The sequence below is a fragment of the Prionailurus viverrinus genome, chromosome E2 (assembly GCF_022837055.1).
Source record: "Prionailurus viverrinus isolate Anna chromosome E2, UM_Priviv_1.0, whole genome shotgun sequence".
NCBI classification, from domain to species: domain Eukaryota; kingdom Metazoa; phylum Chordata; class Mammalia; order Carnivora; family Felidae; genus Prionailurus; species Prionailurus viverrinus.
Genome location: NC_062575.1, coordinates 3,781,838 through 3,799,939, shown reverse-complemented (window position 1 = coordinate 3,799,939; position 18,102 = coordinate 3,781,838). Strand labels below are relative to the sequence as shown.

Below are 18,102 nucleotides of genomic sequence, written 5' to 3'. Positions count from 1 at the left end.
CAGATACATTATTTGCAAATATCTTTTCCCATTCAGTAGGTTGCCTTTTTATTTTGTTGATGGTTTCTTTTGCTATGAGAGCTTGTTACTGTGATGTGGTCCCAACGATTTAATTTTCCTCTTGCCTGAGGAGACATAGCTAGAAAAATGTTCTTATGGCCAATTTTAGAGAAATGACTGCTTGCATTCTCTTCTAGGATTTTTATGGTTTCAGGTCTCACAATGAGGTCTTTAATCCATTTTGAGTGTATTTTTGTGCATGGTGTTAAGAAAGTGGTCCAATTTCACCCTTTTGCAAGAAAGTTATCTTTACATAAAGCGGATTTTAGGGTGAACTGTTAAATGAAAAGAACATACTAGTAAAGAGAAGAAAAAATGGTGCTGTAAGAACATCAGATATCAATATGAAGATATGGGGGAATCAGAAAGCCCAGATGCCGCTGCTTATTGTGGAATATTAGGAGCGGCCCCTGGGTGGCTCAGTCCATTAAGTGGCCGACTCTTGATTTTGACTCAGGTCATGATCTCATGCATGGTTCATGAGTTCAAGCCCCACATCAGGTTCTGTGCTGACAGTGTAGAACCTGCTTGGGTTCCCCTCTCTCCCTCTCTCTCTCTCTCTCTCTCTCTCTCTCTCTCTCACTGCCCCTACCCTGCTTGGGGTCTCTCTCAAAAATAAATAAATACACATTTTTAAAAAGAAAGAAATACCAGGAGCTCCAGCTATGTTTCATAGGCATTTAAAAACAGTGAAAGCCACAATATTATTTATATAAAAATGAATACCTCTGGGAGAAGAGAAGGCATTTGCTTCAGCATGATGGTCAGTGGCTGACAGAATCAGCTGGTGGAAATTTCATGGGGGAATATGATATGTACCTAGTCTCAAACTAGCTCCCCACAAATCAGTGACTGATTACAAAGGGCTAATGGCAGCGTCACTGTGGACAAACCTGGGGGGTGCCAAAGTTAAGCAAGTTCCGAAAGCAAAAATCCCCACTAAGAAAAAATGAGGACAATGTCGCTGGAGTGGTACTCCACCCCAAAATGTACAGCCCGAATCTAAATGTGAGGTGCCGTCGGACAAACTAATTCTTTTGTGTGCGCCATGGTTTCTTCCTCTGCAGAGCCTACCCCTTCTCATCAGCCCTCAGTCTTCTCCACTCACCACCCCAGCCATGACCAGCAGCTGCGAGGAAAGGTACTCAATGTCTGCCACCAAAGTGCGGGGGAGCCGGTCACCTGGGCAGGAACCACAAACCTTCTGACTGTCCAGCTCCGAACCTGGCTCCGGGCACTCTTCACTTGGTGGCACATTTGGACAGCGCCTGCAATGCACAACTGTGTGCTTATGACAGGTAGAAATGGTTACCTGAGAAAGGAGAAGTCCACATCACATTTGGGACCACTGTAGGGACTGACAAATGGGGAAATAGCTGTTCTGCTTCCTGTAAAATTTCAGTGTCAAAATGTGGACAGAGGCGGAGGGTAATGATGCCTACTCACGCACCCTCTTGCTCAGCGTGGCCTTCCAGGCTCTGTCCCCTGGCCCCTCCACACAGCCCGGGGCGGCAGGAAAGTCACTGAGGTTGTGAAACTCACTGCTGTACTCTGTGGGGAAGGAAAGTGAGTCATATTTATGATATCACTTTGTACTTTTAGAATGAGCCTTGAATTCCACTTTATATATTTTTTTTTAACATTTTTATTTATTTTTAAGAGACCCAGAGAGACAGAGCATGAACAGGGGGAGTGCAGACAGAGAGGGAGACATAGAATCCAAAGCAGGCTCCAGGCTCCGAGCTGTCAGCACAGAGCCTGATGTGGGGCTCGAACCCACAAACCGTGAGATTGTGACCTGAGCCGAAGTCAGACGCTTAACTGACTGAGCCACCCAGGCGCCCCCTTGAATTCTACTTTAAAATTCCCCTCAAATTTATCTTCTTGGTGGTGTGTTACCAATTTACTATTCATTCACAAATAGTCTTAAACTAAGCATTGGCGATCAACTAAGCAAATATTATCCAAGCATTAATAATGTGTTTGCTATATAAACGTTCACGTATTATCTTTCACGTGCTGGAGCACAGTGTGAGGTCTGCTGATGATTCAGCACTGAGAAGATGTGGCTTAGAATTCCGTGGCGGGGGTGGGGTGGGGCGCCTGTGTGGCTCAGTGGGTTAAGCATCCCACTTCGGCTCAGGTCACGATCTCACAGTCCACAGTCTGTGGGTTCGAGCCTTGCGTCAGGCTCTGTGCTGACAGCTCGGAGCCTGGACCCTGCTTCGGCTTCTGTGACTCCCTCTCTCTGACTCTCCTCTACTCGTGCTCTGTCTCTCTCTCTCTCTCAAAAATAAATAAAGATTACCAAAAATTTAAAAACCAAGATTTCCACGGGGCAATTTGTTGCTGAATTCCTTTTGTTTGTCTACAGAGTCATTATAACAAATTCTGAAATGCACCCCCTACCCTGTCAGGGACAATTATTTACGAGGCAGAGAGAGACAATCTATGTGTGAATAGCATAAAACCGGTTTGAAGTGCAAAATTAGTCACTTCCATGAAAGTCCTAGACACCAGGTGAGATTATATTGGATCTGTAGGTGAAGGGGAGCCTAGCGGGGAGGGATTCAGGAGACAGTTAGGCCGAGATAGGAGTGGAGACTCACCAAGAGAGGCAGATTCAGATCTGGTATCTACCCTGAAATGGGAAGTAACAGAGTAAGAATTTCTGCGTAGGAGAAATGGGGATGAAGAGCTCTTTCCAGGAGAATCTGTTTCTCCAGAGAGGAGGAAGTTAGGACCCGCGCCTCATGCACATTCACGTTTTGGAACGTGTGTTGGAAGTTGAGAGCGGACGGTATCGCCATGCCCTGTGTGCAGGCTTTTCGGTTTCTGAGCATTTTGTCTCCCCTCACTTAAGAACAATGCCATTGCCTTCTTTACTAGTAAAATAGTAACCTCTAGTCTCCTGCGGATTTTTTTTTTCCTAAAAATGCATTGTTGACCTTACCATTTGGTTATAAATATTCAGTTACTTCTGGAGACCCCCAAACTACTGATGTCTGAGTGGGCCAGTGAGAGTAAAGGCATAAAGAGGAGGTGTGATTAGTGGGTCCCTGAACCCACCCTTGTAGTTAGTTTTCTAGTTCTGGAATCTTTAGGTGGCACAGATATCCTCAACAACGGGCAGTGGTTTTCTGACACGTGGAGTAAGAGATTTGGCAAAGGAAAGGCCATGTGGAAGGCTCTGGAAACACGTCTCCCTACCGAAATAGTGGAACGAAGGTAATTCTGCACTCTTTTAAAAAAAGTATTTATTTATTTTTGGGGGGAAAGCACAAGCAGGGGAGGGGCAGAGGATCTGAAGCGGGCTCTGTGCTGACAGGCTGACAGCAGTGAGCCCAACGTGGGGCTCGAACTCATGAACTGTGAGATCATGACCTGAGCTGAAATCAGACACTCAACCACCTGAGCCACCCAGGGACCCCAGTAATTCTGCACTCTTGAAGAGATTGCACAGATTTGCACTGCTATCGAGGACTCAAAAAGATACAGAGGTAGGTGTCTCAGACATCCCCACTCAACTTGCCTACTTGGTTTTCAGGGAAGGCATAGACGGGCCTTGGAGAAGCAGGCTCTTGTGTGTCAGGTCATTCCAGTTTCCACTTCTACTCCATCTGAAGACCCATAGAAAAAACCCACCAATCCCCTTGGCACCTGCTGTGCAGCTCCTGATTGGTGGGTTTATTTTCTTGGCTCTTTCTGTAAAAGCCATCAGGTTCAGTATGCGGTTAGCTGTCAGGGCCAGTTATATGCTGTCACTGTCCACATTCGGGGCCACGTTATGTCTCCAGCCCTGTGTTATCAAGGCTGTGGGGACCGTGACTGCCCCTCCATTACACAAGACATCACACAGGAACGCACCATGCTGATTGGATATGTGAAACAGGGAGTTGCAACTCTTCTAGGTGCTTTGTAAGAGTGTGGGAAAGAAATCTCCTCAAATCTCAGGTTCCTGCTGCCTCGGTGAAATCTCTAGGAGCACAGCTGCCTGAGGCATGTTGAGATACCCCACCCAAGGTGAAAACTCATTGCTCTGTCTCATCCTCCTGCTAAGGAGACAAAAATTCACTCCCTAGTGGGCCAACTTGGGAACGTGGAGACAACATATAGCTCCCTGGGCTTGCGACCTCCACCCACTTACTGAGTGTCTTGAGAGGCTGTTGGCTTTGAGTGGTGAGAAACAAGAGAAACCCTTGCAGTGGGCCCTGGCCTGAGTTGCATGACTCAAGACATGCAGTGGGGTTTGGAGCACCTGTGGCAGATGAGGTCAACATCCTTCAGCAGAGAACTATATGGATGAAGGAGGGCATAGATATTAGAGATTTTGGAACCACACTATGCCATTTCTGTAGAGAACTAGTCTCCTTTGTGAAAGACCTTCTGGGGTGCTCCTGGACTCCAGTAGACACAGAATGTCTGGACATGGGTCGTCATAAAGGTCCTAATGAGTAGAAGGAGGCAGGGGGTCAGAGCCAAAGAAGTGACCCCAGAGCAGGTGGAGTGATGTGATGTCCTGAAGATGGCAGGGAAGATGTGAATGGATTCACTCCTGGGGCCTCTAGAAGGAACACAGTCGGTTGGGCGTCCGACTTTGGCTCAGGTCATGATCTTGCAGTCCGTGGGTTCGAGCCCCGCGTCGGGTTCTGTGCTGACAGCTCAGAGCCTGGAGCCTGCTTCCAATTCTGTGTCTCCCTCTTTCTCTGCCCCTCCTCTGCTCTCTCTCTCTCTCTCAAAAATATACATTAAAAAAATTAGGAGCACAGCCTGAGGACCCCCAGATTTTAGCTCAGGTGTGTCCATTTTGGACTTCAACCCTCCAAAACTGTACCATTGTAAATCTTCACAGTTTTACCCACTAGCTTGTAGTGACTGGTTATGGTAACAACACAACAGGAAAATAATACACCAGATACTCCGTTTTAAATTATGTTTCTTTTTTAGTCTGGGGGTTTTGGTTTTTTTTTTTTTTTTTTTTTTTTTTTTTAATTTTTTTTTTTTCAACGTTTATTTATTTTTGGGACAGAGAGAGACAGAGCATGAACGGGGGCGGGGCAGAGAGAGAGGGAGACACAGAATCGGAAACAGGCTCCAGGCTCCGAGCCATCAGCCCAGAGCCCGACGCGGGGCTCGAACTCCCGGACCGCGAGATCGTGACCTGGCCGAAGTCGGACGCTCAACCGACTGCGCCACCCAGGCGCCCCTAGTCTGGGGGTTTTGTTTTGGTAGTCTGAGCTCTGCAAACTAGTTTGAATCAGTCCTGTCCACTGATGTATTTCTGGGCCAGATACATTGCAAATACTTAACAAATACGTGTTGAAGCTTGGGTCACGAGGGGGTAGCAGGCCAGGCAGACAACAGTTTATGGATCAGGTGAGGCCTCGGATGTGGTCAAAATATCTGCAAAGCCGGCTGCCTTCTCCAGCCTCAACCCTGGGGAAATGACAGCCAGGCTGTTCCCCTTCCTGCCTGGCTGCTGATGTGACAACCCCATGACCAGGCAGACCAGCCTCCGAGTGGCCACACCCTGTGCTTCTGTCTGTCCTCCAAGCACCAAGGTCCCTCCATCTGCACAACAGGGACAGAGGCAGGAGACATCATGACCCCCACCCTAACGACCCTGCTTCTCCTCGGTGAGATCTCAGGAGGGGAGAGGACGCCCTAGTCTGGGAGGAACCTGCATCACAGCCAGGCCCTGGGCTGTTAGAGACCCCAAGCACAGGAAGCTCGTGGGAAGGAGGGGTTCTGCTCAGGATTTGGGGCAACCCTCTCACAGGAACTCTTTTCCAGGGCTGAGTGTGGGACCCAGGACCCGAGCTCAGGCAGGTGAGTGTGTCCCCACGTGTTCCATCCCACCTCCTCACTGGGGACAGGGGTCACCCACCAGGCAGCTGGGAATGGAGGACAGCAGTTCTGGGCAGATGGAGAGGGGACGTCTGGGGGTTTGGGGCTGAGCTAAGAACTGAGGGTGGGGAAGGTCTTGTGATACAGCCTCTGTTTCCTTACAGGGACCCTCCCCACACCCTCCATCTGGGCTGAGCCAGGCTCTGTGGTCCCTTGGGATAGTGCTGTGACCATTTGGTGTCAGGGGACCCTGGAGGCCGTGGAGTTCTATCTGAATAAAGACGGACACCCAGTGCCCTGGGACAGACAGAAGCCACTGGAGCCTGGGAACAAAGCCAAGTTCTCCATCATATACATGACAGAGCAGTATGCAGGCCGATATCACTGTTCCTATCGGAGCCCCGCTGGATTGTCAGAGCGCAGTGACCCCCTGGAGCTGGTGGTGACAGGTGCGAGCCCCCTCAGGGTCCCCGCCCCAGGCTCTGCCCTCAGGGAGGGGGTCTGCTCCCAGAGCATCTCCCTCTCACAGTCCAGCCCTGGGGATACTGTGGGGGGATCTGGGTCCTATTTAACGTGTCCCTTCCTCCTCTCCTAGGTTTCCAGGCCAAACCCACTCTCTCAGCCCTGCCCAACCCCATGGTGACCTCAGGAGGGAAGGTGACCCTCCAGTGCACCTCACGGACAGGATTCCATAGGTTCGTCCTGATGAAGGAAGGAGAACCCAGACCCGCCTGGACACTGGACTCCCAGCAACCCACCAGTGGACAGTTCCAGGCCCTGTTTCCTGTGGGCCCTGTGACCCCCAGCGCCAGGTGGACGTTCAGATGCCATGGCTATTTCAACAACACTCCCCAGGTGTGGTCACACCCCAGTGACCCCCTAGAACTGCTGGTCTCAGGTGAGGGAGTCTGATTTTTGTTGCATCCGTGTTTTGACCACCAGACAGGTTATGGAGGCTCTGCTCCCAGGGGAGCCCCAGATCAGAGGGTGGGGTGAGGGGATCATAGGGATCTCACAGGTCAGAGACCCAGAATGTGAGAGACACTGAGACCTGGGGGTCAGGACAGGAGAAGAGAGGTTTGGGGAGAATCTGCTCCTCAATCCACGACTGGTTGTCTCCCAGGTATGTCCAGGAAGCCTTCCCTCCTGACCCAGCAGAGCCCCGTTGTGACCCCTGGACAGAGGCTGACCCTCCAGTGTCGCTCTGACGTCGGCTATGACAGATTCGCTCTATACAAGGAGGCGGCACGTGACCTTCCCCAGCACCTTAGCCTGCAGCCCCAGGCTGGGCTCTCGGGGGCCGACTTCCCCCTGGGCCCAGTGAGCGGCTCCCACGGGGGCCGGTACACATGCTATGGTGGACACAACCTCTCCTCCGAGTGGTCGGCCCCCAGTGACCCCCTGGACATCCTGGTCACAGGTGAGGGGACACGGGTTCAGTCAGGGCCCCCGACTCTGCACAGGCCCTGCTGGGGGTGTCCCAGGTGGTGGAGGCTGGGATCAGGGGTGTGGGGTCCCCAGGGAGGGACAGAGACAGAGAGACAGACGGGACGGGGAAGGGGAGAGACTCAGAGGACAGACAGGCAGACTCAGTTCAGAGCAAGGATGGACAGCCCCTCACCTGCCTTCCTCTCTCCAGGACAGCTCCCCTCCACACCCTCCCTCTCAGTGCAGCCAGGACCCACGGTGGCCTCAGGAGAGAACGTGATCCTGCTGTGTCAGTCCTGGAGCTTTGTGGACACTTTCCTTCTGTCCAAGGAGGGGGCAGCCGACCCTCCCCTGCGTCTTAGATCAAAGTACCGAGCTGGGCATTACCAGGCCAAATTCTCCATGAGTCCTGTGACCTCAGCCCAGGGGGGGACCTACAGGTGCTACGGCTCATACAGCACCTTCCCCTACCTGTTGTCACACCCCAGTGACCCCCTGGAGCTCCAGGTCTCAGGTGAGGGGCCCCAGCCCTGTCCCCTCTGTGTCCCAATGTTGTCTTCAGGGCCCTGCGCCCAAGAGAGCCCTGGGCTGAGACAGAATGGAAGGGGCTCAGGGGAAGTGTCACCCGAGGGGTCCGCCCCTCAGAGCACAGGAGGGAAACACGCCCCTCCCTCCCTGCCCTTTTCCTTGTCCCCGTCACCACAATTCTCCAGGTGGAGGAGGAGGGCCCTGGGGGCCGCAGGGCACGTGAGGGAGAGGACTGTGAGCAGAGACAGGGTCTTGAAGGGAAACTCCAGCCCCCTCCTCTACTACCGTCTTTCCCCCCAGGATCCTCTGGAGAGTCCAGCCCCCCAGCCACAGATCCCAGCTCAACAGCTGGTGAGTCACAGTGGCTTCTGCCCAGGGCTTTCCTTCCCGTGTTTCAGAGATGCCAGGGCGGCCACCAGGCTCCAGGGGCTCTGAGGCCAGGGGGAGGAGGGCTGGGGTGGTCATGGCAGAGGGAGAGGGTGGGGGCCCAGCTGGGGAAGAGGCAGCCCCCTCTGCCCACCCCCCACCCTCCCCGACCCCAGGAGCCTCTGCGGGCAAGTGAAGGTCTCTGTCAGGAGGAGGCGGGTGGGTCCATGGGAGCAGGGGTTGGCTACACCGTCAGTTCAGGCACCTCTGGAGACACTGGCTTGGACACGCCCCTCCCCTGCCTGGGCCTCAGTTTCCCCAGGTGTAAAGGAGAGAGTCGTGGCCCAGATTAGATTTCCCCTCAGTTCTGGCCGTGGCTCCGGCCCCGTCCGGGGGGAGAGGAGGGCTCACAGGGAAGCCCCTCCGGGTCGGGATTCTATGGGGACCTGGCCCTCTGCAGCGGTGAGGATGACCCTGGAGGGGGAGGGGCGGGAGGACAATGGCTGGGGGCCTTCAGGTAGTGAGGGGAATCTGGAAGGACCCTCGGCCCCAGACGAAGACGCTGGGACAGACCCGCCTGCAGATGAGGAGCCCAGAGCCCCAAGCTGGTGTCGGCCTGGGGGGTCAGCATGAGGAGAGCGCAGGGAACCCACAGCCCGGGTTCCAGTCCCAGCCCTGCCGCCTCCACGCTGGGCCACCTGGGACACGTGATCAGCCTCCCTGTGCCTCACTTTCCTGTCTGTGGAGGGGGGGGGGGGGGCGGCAGTCCCCTGCTGCGTGACCCTTGACAGGGTCAGAGGTGAATGCCCAGAGCCCAGCACGTGCCTGGCACACAGCAGGCGCCCAGTTAAATGGCATCACTGGCTCCTTCACGGTGTGGCTCTGCCCAAGGTCCCAACCGGTACCTGTACGTCCTCATCGGGGCCGCGGGGGCCTTCGTCCTGCTGCTCTGCCTCCTCGTCGTCCTCCTCGTCCGTCGCCGGCGTCAGGGCAAAGGCAGGAAGCCGGGTGAGAAGGGACGGGGGTGACCAGCCCCAGGGGGTGGTGCCTCTCCCGCGGGTGGATGGAGAGTGGCTCAGGGCCCCAGCCAGAGGGAAACCAGACGCGGGAAAGGCCAGCGTGGAAAGACACTTCTGCAGAGTCTCACGTCGGAGAGGCTAGAAAGAAAACACCGAAGGTCGGCACCCATGTGCCAGTTGAAGGTGTTTTCTTCTCTTCCGTCTCGGGAGATGTTGAAACACGGGCAATATGTGTGAAGGGTTCCTTTCCTCTGGGATCACGTGGCGGGGGTCGTAACCTCCCAGCCCAGGGGGAGGCTGATTCCCAACTTCCTGCAGGGGCCGCAGACCCAGAGCCCCAGGACAGAGGCCTGCAGGACAGGTAACTCGTGCCCGCAGACCCCCGGGCCCCCACCCGCCTGCCCGTCTATGCCCCCTAACACCCCATCTCCTCCCCAGCTCCGGGCCAGCTGCCGCCACCCAGGAGGAGACCCTCTGTGAGAGGAGTGGGGCCGCCCCGGAGGGTGGGGGCTGGGAGGGGCTGGTGGCTGGGATTGAGGACGGCGTTCCTGCACGTGTGGCCTCGGCCCCTCACCCGCCACTGGAGCCCCTGGACCGCGGGGTGGGGTGTGAGCCCAGGGGACCTTGCCAAGAGACACGCCCCCCTTTCTGCCCCAGCAGATGCCGCCGTGCAAGACGCACAGCCCGAGGAGGGGGTGGAGCTGGACCAGCGGGTGAGACCCCTGCTCCCATGTAGACCCCAAGGGCCCTCCTGGTGCCAAACGTAAACCAACGGACACTCCTGTGTCCTCACACCACCCGGTCATGGCGGTGTTCCACGGGTGCCCTCTCCCTCCTTGGGCACCCCGGGGCCTCTTGCCGTGACCTCGCGGGACCTCCCACATGCCCCCCTTGACTGGTCCTCACCCGCCGTCGGACTTCCGGTTGTTGGGGTGCTCGCCCAGGTCTCAAGAGGGTGCGTGAAGAAAGGAATCACCCGCAGGTCTCTAGGCCCCATTCGTTCATTTGCCCGGCAAATGTGCACGGAGAGCCCACCGTTTACCAGGCCCCACCTAGTGCTGCAGGCACGACAGTGAGCAAACCTGACCCACGCTCGGCGAGCTCACCTTGTGGGCGACAGACCGTATACGAGGAAGTGGGCAGTGTCCTAGAGTGCAAAGTGTGGCTGGGGAAAATAAGGCAGGAGGTGGGGGTAGCTGGCGCCAAGGTCCTTAGGCAGCAACATGCGTTTTCAGGAAGGTGGGGGTGACGGCCATGTGGTTGGAGCCAAATGAGCAAGAAACAGTGTCAGGAACAGATTCAGAGCCGTAGGAAGCACCCAGATGCCCCAAGGCTCAGGAAGTCCCTGAGGAGTCCACCAGGAGATTGACCTAAGCTGCCTAAAAGTTCGAAAGCATCGCTCTGGCAACAGTGTGGAAAACTCACCGAGGCTGTCGAGTGGAATCAAGGAGACGAATCTCCCCCTCACTGTCTGTCTCCAGCAGGACGCGGAGAATGGAGACCCCCAAGGAACGACGTATGCCCAGGTGAGCCACTCAAGATCAAGACTCAGTCGGGGACCGGCCACTTCTCCTTCCCCCCTGTGGGGGGGATTGCCGGACACAGAAGACAAACAAGCAGAGGAAGACAGGCAGATGGACAGTCAGGTGGGTCCTCTCTTCTCCAGGCTCCCAGGCTCGCCCCACCCCAACCACACACCTCCCCTCTCCCTCCGCCCACTGCAGGCTGCCGCATCTGACGCCCCCCCAGATGTGACCTACGCCCAGCTGAACCGCTTGACGCTCAGACGGGAGACGAGTGCACCCCATTCCTCCCAAGCCGGGGAGCCTCCAGCAGAGCCCAGCGTGTATGCTGCTCTGGCCATCCGCTAGCCCAGGAAGGGCCCACAGCCCACACTCCAGGGAGGGGACCGTGGGGGCCCCAGGAGGCGCAGGAGCTGCCCACAGAGGCCGCCTAATGGCCCCAGCCAGCTTGGACTCCTAACATAGACCAGTAAGAACTCCTGGGACCCTCTGGGAGTGACCGGATTCTGCCATCAAAGATAGCTAGAGTCCCTACATTTTGGAAAAAAAGCAACAGACTTCTCGATAATCCGTGAGCGAAATGAGAAACCCAAAATGGAAATGGGAAAATGCTTACGCTGAATGATAATGCAAACGTTACACATCAGACCTATGGCGCAGGAAAGTTAACAACCAGGAATGAATATATTAGAAAAAAAAAAAGCCTAAAATTAACAACTCAGGCAACAAGAGATGTTGGCGAGGATGCAGAGAAAAAGGATCTCTTTTGCACTGCTGGTGGGAATGCAAACTGGTGCAGCCACTCTGGAAAACAGTATGGTGGTTCCTCAAAAAACTAAAAATAGAACTAACCTAGGACTCAGCAATTGTACTAGTTAGGTATTTAGCCAAGGGACAGGGGTATGCTGTTTCAAAGGGACACATGCACCCCAATGTTTACAGCAGCACTATCAACAATAGCCAAAGTATGTAAAGAGCCCAAACGTCCATTGATAGATGAATGGGTAAAGAAGATGTGGGGTGTGTGTGTGTGTGTGTGTGTGTGTGTGTGTGTATAAAATGGAGTATTACTTGGAAATCAAAAAAGAATGAAATCTTGCCATTTGCAACTATGTGGATGGAACTGGTGGGTATTATGCTAAGCGACCTAAGTCAGTCAGAGAAAGACAAATATATTATTTCACTGATGTGGAATTTTAAGATACAAAACAGATGAACATAAAGGAAGGGAAGCAAAAATAATAATAAACAGGGAGGGGGACAAACCATAAGAGACTCTTAAATACTGAGGGTTGCTGGAGGGGAGGAGGTGGGGGGCTAAATGGGCAAGGGACATTAAGGAGGACACTTGTTGGGATGAGCACTGGGTGTTATATGTAAGTGATGAATCACTAAATTCTATTCCCGAAATCATTTTTACACTATATGTTAACTAACTTGGGTGTAATTTTTTAAGAAGAAGAAGAAAGGAAAAGAAAAAAGCCTAAAAAGTCAATGATCCAAGTTATCATACCAAGAATTTAGAGGAGGAAAGAAGCAAATTATTCCAAATGAAGGTAGAAGGAAGGAAATTATAGCGATAAGAGTAGCTACTAATGAGGACGAACAAAAAATAAAGAAGAATCAATAAAGCCCAAAATGTTCATTTTTTTTTAAATTTTTTTTTCAACGTTTTTATTTATTTTTGGGACAGAAAGAGACAGAGCATGAACGGGGGAGGGGCAGAGAGAGAGGGAGACACAGAATCGGAAACAGGCTCCAGGCTCTGAGCCATCAGCACAGAGCCCGACGCGGGGCTCGAACTCACGGACCGCGAGATCGTGACCTGGCTGAAGTCGGACGCTTAACCGACTGCGCCACCCAGGCGCCCCAAAATGTTCATTTTTTAAAACATTAATCACATTTATAAATCCTAGTCAAAATGGCCAAGAGTGGGGGGCACCCATTATCATTTTCAGGAGGGCATCACATCCTACAGACTTTAAATCAGTAATAGAACATGATGATCGATTGTATGCCAATATATTAGAAAATGTAGATGAAATGAACACAATCCCCAAAAATACAAGTTTCCAAAATGATGAAGGATAAGTAGAAAATATGTATCACCTTATGTATACATTAAATGCATTGACTCTGTGATCAAAAATCACCCCCCAACTGAAGTGTGAGGAAACTGACAGAAAAGGAGAGCAGAATGGTGGCTGTCAGGTCTGGGGGTGCAGAAATGGTGAAGTGTTGGTCAAGGTTATAGGTATAAGATTAAGAGATAATATAGTTAGTTCTAAGATTATACATTCTGGGGATCTAATGTACAGCATGGTGACCATAGCTATACTGTATCATCTTGAATGTGGCAAAGAGAGTATATCTAAGATGTTCTCATCATATAAAAAAGGCAGCTATGTTATGGGATGGAAGTGTTAGCTAATGCCATAGTGATAATCATCTTGTAATATATACATGTGTCTGTTGAGGAGGCTTCATTGGCAATTTCCTCCAAACACTTACAAAACACACACACACACACCAGAATTACACAAGCCTTTCTTGAGAATAATAATAAAAAAGGAAGTAATATTTTATCAGGCTAGGAAAATATTGACACCAAAGCCTGGAAAGGAATTTATAGAATGGGAAAGGCACGGAACGATGTCTCTCATAAACTTAGATGTAAATCTCTAAACAAAACATTCACAAATAAGATTCAGCAGTATATAAAAAGAACAATACATCATGACCATACTGGATTTTGCAGGGGAGAGGAAGAACAGAGTAGCTTAAAGTATTAAAAATCAATCAATATAATACAATACATTAACAGAATAAGTTAAAAAAAAAAGACCATCTCACAAACTAGTGGTTGCCAGAGGGGAAGAGGGTGGGGATGGGTGAAGCAAATGAAAGAGCTTAAAAGGCATAAACTTTGAGCTATAAAATAAACGAGCCACAGGGATTAAAAATACAGCATAGGGAATATAGTCAATAATATTGTAATAATTTTGTTTCTGACACTAAATAACTACACTTCATATAGTGAGCATTTCATAATGCATGTAATTGTTGAATCACTGTACTGTTCACCTGAACCTAATATGTCAATGTAGATGATTGTACTTTAGTTAAAAATTAAAAAATGAAATCTCAACAGGTGCAGACAAAGCTTTTGATAAAATACACCAACAATTCATCATGAAAATAAAAACTAATCAGATATAAAAGGTTGTTTCTTAGAACTTACAGAGGCATATTTAGCAATCACCACTTAGCCAATCATTTTTAAAGGTGAGAACTTGAAGTCCTCTCTCTGATTGGAAATGATGCAAGTATGTTTCCTATGACCATTTGTATTCAGCATGGCATTGAATTTATTTAATTGGAGGTACCAACCAATTAAATGAAGCAAAACAAAGTGATAAGCACTGAAATGGATAAGAATAATAATTGTATTGCTTCAAGATTATACAGGTGTGTGCACAGAAGATAAAAAATAATATAAAGATGTATTATCCAAATTAAAAAGTTTCCTTGCCATTTGCAGTGACATGGATGGAGTTAGAATGCATTATGCTAAGTGAAATAAGGCAATCAGAGAAGACAAATATCATATGATTTCCCTCATATGTGAAATTTAAGAAAGAAAACAGATGAACATATAGGAAGTAGAGGGGGGAGAGAGAAGAGAGGGAAACAAACCATTAAGACTCTTTAGAGAACAAACAGGGTTGATGGAGGGAGGTGGGTGGGGGATGGGCTAGATGGGTGATGGGTATTAAGGAGGACACTTGTTGGGATGACCACTGGGTGTTGTACGTAGGTGATGAATCACTAAATTCTCCTGAAAACAAGATTGCACTGTATGTTAACTAAATTTTTTTTTTTAATTCCAGATTTACTGGATACATGGTCAATATTTAGAAATCAGTTGCATTCAGAGTTCCAGTTCTGGATGAAGATAGAGTAGGTGGATGCCCCCCTATTTCTTTATACTGGTGAGACTGATTATTTACTTCTGACCTCCAGAATTATAATAAATCTGTGTTATCTTAAGATACCAAGTTTGTGGTCATTTATGACAACAGCAATTAGAAACTAATACAACCACTTAAATTTTCTTTTGATTGTTTGCATAGTACATTTTTCATTCTTCTACTTTTTTATGTTTTTATTTATTTTTTGAGAGAGAGAAATAGTGTGTGAGTGGGGGAGGGACAGAGAGAGAGAGAAGGAAACACAGAATCTGAAGCAGGCTCCAGGCTCTGCACTGTCAGCACAGACCACGATGTGGGACTTGAACTCACTTGAACTGTGAAATCATGACCTGAGCTAAAGTTAGATGCTCAACTAATTGAGCCACCCAGGCACCCCTCTTCTACCTTTTCATGTGGTTACATTACATAAAATTCACCATTTTAACCATCACTAAAGCATATAATTCAGTGGCATGAAGTATATTTACCATCTTAGATAATCATCACCACTATCCATTTCTAGAACACTGTTATTATACCAAATGGAAACTCCCTACACATTAAATAATTACTCCCATGTCCCTTTGCCACCAGCCCTTGTCAATCTCTGTTCCAATTCCTATGTCTGTGACTTTGTCTACTTAGTACATCTAAGTGGAATCATACAATATGCGACTTTTTGTGTCTGGATTTTTTACTTAGCACAATGTTTTCAAGATTCATCCACATTGTTCATTCTTTTGCTTTTCACCCATTTACACCATTATATTTGAAGTGAATTTCTTATAGACTGCAAATAGAGTTTTGCTTATAGTTGTTTTTCTTTTTTTCATCTTTAATTTTTTTTAATTTACATCCAAGTTAGTTAGCATATAGTGGAACAATGATTTCAGGAGTAGATTCCTTAATGCCTCTTATTCATTTAACCCATCCCCCCATCCCACAACCCCTCCAGTAACCCTCTGTTTATTCTCCATATCTAAGAGTCTCTTATGTTTTGTCCCTCTCCCAGTGTTTATATTGGGGAGCAAAACTAATATAGTTGTTTTTCTTAAGCCCATCTTAAAATCTTTGTCTTTTAAGTGTTGTATTTAGATCATTTACATATAGTGTAATTCCTGATAAGATTGTTATTAGATTTCCCATTTTATTTTTGTTTGTCCCCTCTTTTGTTTGTTCTTCTATTTTTCCTCTTCTGCCTTTAAAAATATTTTATTGACATTTTAATAATATTTATTCTTCTAATCCATGATCATGGAGTGTTTGTCCATTTCTTTGTATTTTCTTCAATTTCCTTCATAAGCTTTCTATAGTTTTCAGCATACAGATCTTTTACATCTTTGTTTAGGTTTATTCTTAGGTATTTTATGGTTCTTAATGCAATTGTGAATGGGATTGGTTTCTTTATTTCTCTTTCCGTTGCTTTATTATTGGTGTATAAAAATGCAACTGATTTATTTACATTAATTTTCTACCCTACGACTTTGCTCAATTCATGTATCAGTTCTAGCAGACTTTTGGTGAAGTCTGTCAGGTTTCCCATGTGCAGTATCATGTCGTCTGCAAAAGGTGAAAGTTTGACTTCATCTTTGCCAATTTTGATGCCTTTGATTTCCTTTTCTTGTCTGTTTGCTGATGCTAGCACTTCCAACAGTATGTTAAGCAACAGCAGTGACAGTGGACATCCCTGTTGTGTTCCTGATCTCAGGGGGAAAGCTCTCAGTTTTTCCCCATTGAGGATGATATTAGCTGTGGGCTTTTCATAAATGGCTTTTATGATGTTCCTTCTATGTTCCTTCTATCTCAACTTTCTCGAGGGTTTTTATTAAGAAAGGATGCTGTATTTTGTCAAATGCTTTTTCTGCATCAATTGACAGGATCATATGGTTCTTATCTTTTCTTTTATTAATGTGATGTATCACATTGATTGATGTGAGAATATTGAAGCAACCCTGCAGCCCAGAAATGAATCCCGCTTGATCATGGTGAATAATTCCTTTTATATGGTGTTGAATTCGATTTGCTAGTATCTTGTTGAGAATTTTTGCATCTGTATTCATCAGGGATATTGGTCTGTAGTTCTCTTTCTTTGCTGGATCTCTGTCTGGTTTGGGAATCAAAGTAATGCTGGCCTCATAGTATGAGTCTGGAAGCTTTCCTTCCCTTTCTATTTTTTGGAACAGCCTGAGAAGGATAGGTATTATCTCTGCTTTAAATGTCTAGTAGAATTCCCCAGGGAAGCCATCTGGTCCAGGACTTATTTGTTGGGAGATTTTTGATAACTGATTCCATTTCTTCACTGGTTATGCATCTGTTCAAATTTTCTATTTCTTCCCTTTGAGTTTTGGAAGTGTGTGGCATTCAATGCAATAGCAATCAAAATTGCACCAGCATTCTTCTCAAAGCTAGAACAAGCGATCCTAAAATTTGTATGGAATTACAAAAGACCCCGAAGAGCTAAAGTATTATTAAATTTAAAAAGTTTTTAATGTTTATTTATTTTTGCAGAGAGACAGACAGAGCATGAGTGGGGGAGGGGCAGAGAGAGAGGGAGACACAGAATCTGAAACAGGCCCCAGGCTCTGAGCTGTCAGCACAGAGCCTGATGCTCGAACTCACAGACAGCGAGATCATGACCTGAGCCGAAGTCAGATCCTCAACCAACTGAGCCACACAGGTGCCCCACCAAAGTAATATTGAAGAAGAAAACCAAAGTGGGAGAAATCACAATCCCAGACTTTAGCCTCTACTACAAAGCTGTAATCATGAAGACAGTATGGTGTTGGCACAAAAACAGACACATAGACCAATGGAATAAAATAGAGACCCCAGAGGGGCGCCTGGGTGGCGCAGTCGGTTAAGCGTCCGACTTCAGCCAGGTCACGATCTCGCGGTCCGTGAGTTCGAGCCCCGCGTCAGGCTCTGGGCTGATGGCTCGGAGACTGGAGCCTGTTTCCGATTCTGTGTCTCCATCTTTCTCTGCCCCTCCCCCATTCATGCTCTGTCTCTCTCTGTCCCAAAAATAAATAAACGTTGAAAAAAAAAAAAAAAAAAGAAAATAGAGACCCCAGAATTGGACCCACAAATATATGGCCAACTAATCTTTGACAAAGCAGGAAAGAGTATCCAATGGAAAAAAGACAGTCTCTCTAACAAATGGTGCTGGGAGAACTGGACAGCAACATGCAGAAGGTTGAAACTAGACCACTTTCTTACACCATTCACAAAAATAAACTCAAAATGGATGAAAGACCTGAATGTGAAACAGGAAACCATTAAAACCATAGACGAGAAAGCAGGAAAAAACCTCTTTGACCTCAGCCGCAGCAATTTCTTACTCGACACATCTCCAAAGGCAAG

The 18,102-nt window shown here is 48.6% G+C and overlaps 1 protein-coding gene across 31 annotated transcripts in view; it reads left to right on the top strand.

Moving 5' to 3' along the window:
* Positions 1–14,825, top strand: part of LOC125152948 (leukocyte immunoglobulin-like receptor subfamily B member 3) — a 40,200-nt gene extending 25,375 nt beyond the window's left edge. For 7 of the 31 annotated variants that reach the window (XM_047835651.1, XM_047835641.1, XM_047835631.1 and 4 more), the window contains 14 exons: positions 1,128–1,358; positions 3,150–3,288; positions 3,608–3,741; positions 5,854–5,889; positions 6,072–6,356; positions 6,503–6,805; positions 7,031–7,327; positions 7,547–7,849; positions 8,164–8,214; positions 9,121–9,237; positions 9,567–9,609; positions 9,687–9,724; positions 9,906–9,961; positions 10,730–11,476. In XM_047835651.1, coding sequence (XP_047691607.1) covers positions 1,334–1,358; positions 3,150–3,288; positions 3,608–3,741; positions 5,854–5,889; positions 6,072–6,356; positions 6,503–6,805; positions 7,031–7,327; positions 7,547–7,849; positions 8,164–8,214; positions 9,121–9,237; positions 9,567–9,609; positions 9,687–9,724; positions 9,906–9,961; positions 10,730–11,119 — 2,217 coding nt within the window. In that variant the 5' untranslated portion in view covers positions 1,128–1,333 and the 3' untranslated portion in view covers positions 11,120–11,476. Of the gene's footprint in view, positions 1–1,127; positions 1,359–3,149; positions 3,289–3,388; positions 3,561–3,607; positions 3,742–5,563; positions 5,697–5,853; positions 5,890–6,071; positions 6,357–6,502; positions 6,806–7,030; positions 7,328–7,546; positions 7,850–8,163; positions 8,215–9,120; positions 9,238–9,566; positions 9,610–9,686; positions 9,725–9,905; positions 9,962–10,483; positions 11,477–14,661 lie in introns of those variants that run through there. The other 24 variants (XR_007147368.1, XR_007147369.1, XM_047835653.1 and 21 more) reach the window with 24 other exon arrangements.
* The last annotated feature ends 3,277 nt before the right edge of the window (positions 14,826–18,102 follow it).